We start from the raw sequence: 2,947 nt of genomic DNA, 5'->3' as shown, positions 1-2,947 counted from the left end.
GCGGCGCCGGCGGCTCGCGCGGGGCCTCGGCGCGTGGCGGCGGCGCTGGGAGGCGGCCGCGGGCGCCGCGGCGCTCCACCGCGGCGCGGCGCCGGCGCTCGGCCGCTGGTGGAAGGCGCGCGTCGCCGACGTCGAGGGCCCTCGCGCGGCCGCGCTCCGGTGCCTCCGCCACGTCGCGCCGGCCTCGGGCGGCGCGCTCCGCGCGTGGCGCGCGGCCGTGGCCGCGGCCGCGGCCGCGGCCGCGCGGAGGCGGCTCCGCCGGGGCCTCGCGGCCTGGGCCGCAGCCGCGCGCTGCGCGCTCCGGCGGACGGCGGCGCGCCACGTGGTCCGCGTCCAGCAGTCTCGCGGCGCTCGCTGCGGCGGCCGCGGCGCTCGACGCGCGGCGCGGCGCGCGGCGCGCGGTCGCCGCCTGCCGCCGCTGGCGAGCGCCGCCGCGCCGCCGCCGCCGTCGACGCGGCGCACCGCCGCACCGCGGCCCGCTCGGCCGCGGCGGCGCCGACAGGCGCGACCACGCGCGCCGCGGCGCGACCGCGCGCGCGAGGACCGCGCGGCGCTGCGCCGCGGCGTCGCCGCCGCCTGGATAATTCCGCGGGGTTTAAAGACGGGTCGGCGGGACGAGTCCGCGCGTCGCTCCGCCTGGCTTCGGCGCCTCCGGCGCCTCCGGCGCCTCCGTCGCCTCCGGCGCCTTCGGCGCCTTCGGCGCCTCTCTTTTTTTTCTTTTTTTTTTCTTTTTTTCTCCTCGCCACTGGCCCCACATGAAAAAAGTGCCATATTTTTGCGACAGGAAATAAATCTCTAAATAAATGCAAATAAATATGAACGGGCAAATGGGGCCTATAACTGGGCAGCTATCCCGCTTACATGGGGCGACACTCTCGTGGCCTGAGCTGCCTACTCCTGGTTGGGGTCGGGGTAGAGTGTCTTGACGTCCCACTTGAAGTGGTCCGCGGCGATGATGTGCTTCATGGCCTCGGTGAACACTTCAGCGTCGTGTTGTGGAAAAGCTTCTTCCATGAACTCCTTGACCGGAGCCGAGGTGGCGAAGATGTCGACAATGAGTTTCTTGAAAAGGTCGCTCTTGCGTCCCTCCGGCATCAAAGTCTCTCGGATGTCGCGCTTTGTCGTTTCGACCAAAGCAGCGCGCGTCTCTGCGTCGATTCGCGCTTTCTTCGCACATTTGTATTCCTCCGATTGCCAGTAGCGCTTCGTCCCGTGGCATTCTGGCTCTTTGTCTTTAAGGCACGTTGGGCATATCCACTCGTTTGTCCAACTAATGTCGTTCTGGATGAACTTCTCGCCATAGTTTTCTATGCACCACTGGCAAGCGGCGCGCGGCGGCAGCGGCGGCGATGCTTCACACTGGCACTCCAGGGGAGATCGGCACCGCGGCGAGGGCAGCTCGCGCCGTGCCGCTGGGTGAGCGGAGTGCCTGCCCTTGGGTCCCACCCCCTATATAAGTGAGCGCGCTTCTCCCCCGCAGCCACTCGAAAATATTCCATCTGTTTCCATTGCGGGTTGAAGTGCTCGCAAATGTCAATAAGTATGAACACTTCACTGCAGTGCTATTCGGCTTGGATCGACATTCGCACGCGAGTTGGCACAGTCATACATTAAATTGAAATCCGTCCAAATATTACACCTTCCCGTGAATGAACATTATACAGCTGCATGTCAATTGACTTTCCCTGACATTTTGGCAGGACCGAATCTCGACTTGTCAAAGCACGACTCATAGTGAACCTTTTGAAGTCCTCAAATTTCGACTGAATTAGTAGCTTCTAGCGTACGCGACTTTGGTGGCGGCGTCTCCCTGGGGATTCCGCGCGCGGCGGTCGCGGCGAACGGCGACGCTTCGGAGGCGTCAAAATGAGCTCGTTTTTCATTGGTCGTATATCACCATTCAAAGAGATCTTGGGGAAGCCCTAAGAGGCCGACGGCGCGTCCGCTCGAAAGGCGTGGCGGCTTGCGAGCGAATGAGCGCCGCTCCCACGCCCATGCTTCTTAAATGGATTTAGGGAGAATCGGTCTAGTTCGCCATGTTTTCGCACGCGTGGGAAACCGCCATCCACTCGACAGCTCGCGGCGGCCGAAGCGCGATGCGTCGCCTCACCGAGCCGACGCTCCGTTCCGCCGCGAGAACGCTCGCCTCGCCGCGACGGCCTCGATCTCGGAAAGGCCGGCGCGATCTCCGTCGTCGAAAGCGACGTCCCACAGCTTCATGCGTCGCGCCTTCTCTCCCGGTCGGCGCCGCACGTCCCCGACCGTGACCTCGGCGACGGTGCCGTCGTACGCTTCTCCGTCGTAGAAGAACTTGGTGACGCGGTCGCCTTCGCCCGGCGCCTCCCCCGACCCGAATTTTTTCTTGTTGAAGACGCCGTACGCTTCTTTGTACCATTCCTCGTCTTCGGCGAGCTCCAGGACCGTGTACAGCGGACACGGGGCGTCCCCGGCGTCCACGACCCACTCCGACGACGTCCTTTGGTAGCGCACCTTCGCGATAGCCTTGCGCAGACCATCTTGATCCGTGAACCATTTTCCCGCGAGTTCTTTCGTCCATTGCTTCGTACCAAACGCCAAGAGCTTGTTCGCCGCTTCTTCCGCGACGCGAATCGATTTTCGCGGCACGGTTTGCTCGGCGCATCGGCGCTTTCTTCCCGTTTTTGCGTCGCTTCCGTTCCCGCGGCGCACACGTCCTCGCGTGATGCCGTAGGCTATGCCCAACCCTCCGATGACAGCACCGAGGCCCGCGATACCTCGAGCGAGCTTACGTCCACTCATCTTCGCTCAATAGTAGCGTGTTCAGTGGCGCCGAAGCTCTAGAGGTTACAAGTAGTCATAATACGGATCCCTAGAATTTCCCTAGACTTCTAGATTGACTAGAGAATATCCCTAGCAATCCCAGGGGCTGGTAGCAAGCGCTCGCTCGCGCCGTCAAAAAAGTGATGAA

The 2,947-nt window shown here is 63.4% G+C and overlaps 1 protein-coding gene across 1 annotated transcript in view; it reads right to left on the bottom strand.

Annotated features, from left to right (window-relative positions):
* Nucleotides 1-891: 891 nt before the first annotated feature.
* AURANDRAFT_69012 (hypothetical protein) overlaps nucleotides 892-2,947 on the bottom strand; it is a gene marked incomplete at both ends in the record, with an annotated part of 3,888 nt that continues 1,832 nt past the window's right edge. The window contains 2 exons of the mRNA XM_009044758.1: nucleotides 892-1,086; nucleotides 2,254-2,327. Of these exons, the coding sequence (XP_009043006.1) occupies nucleotides 892-1,086; nucleotides 2,254-2,327 (269 nt within the window). The remainder of the gene's footprint in view (nucleotides 1,087-2,253; nucleotides 2,328-2,947) is intronic.

The sequence above is a fragment of the Aureococcus anophagefferens genome, assembly GCF_000186865.1.
Source record: "Aureococcus anophagefferens unplaced genomic scaffold AURANscaffold_777, whole genome shotgun sequence".
NCBI classification, from domain to species: domain Eukaryota; class Pelagophyceae; order Pelagomonadales; family Pelagomonadaceae; genus Aureococcus; species Aureococcus anophagefferens.
The sequence above is the reverse complement of the archived record's forward strand: the minus strand, read 5'-3'. Positions and strand labels throughout refer to the sequence as shown.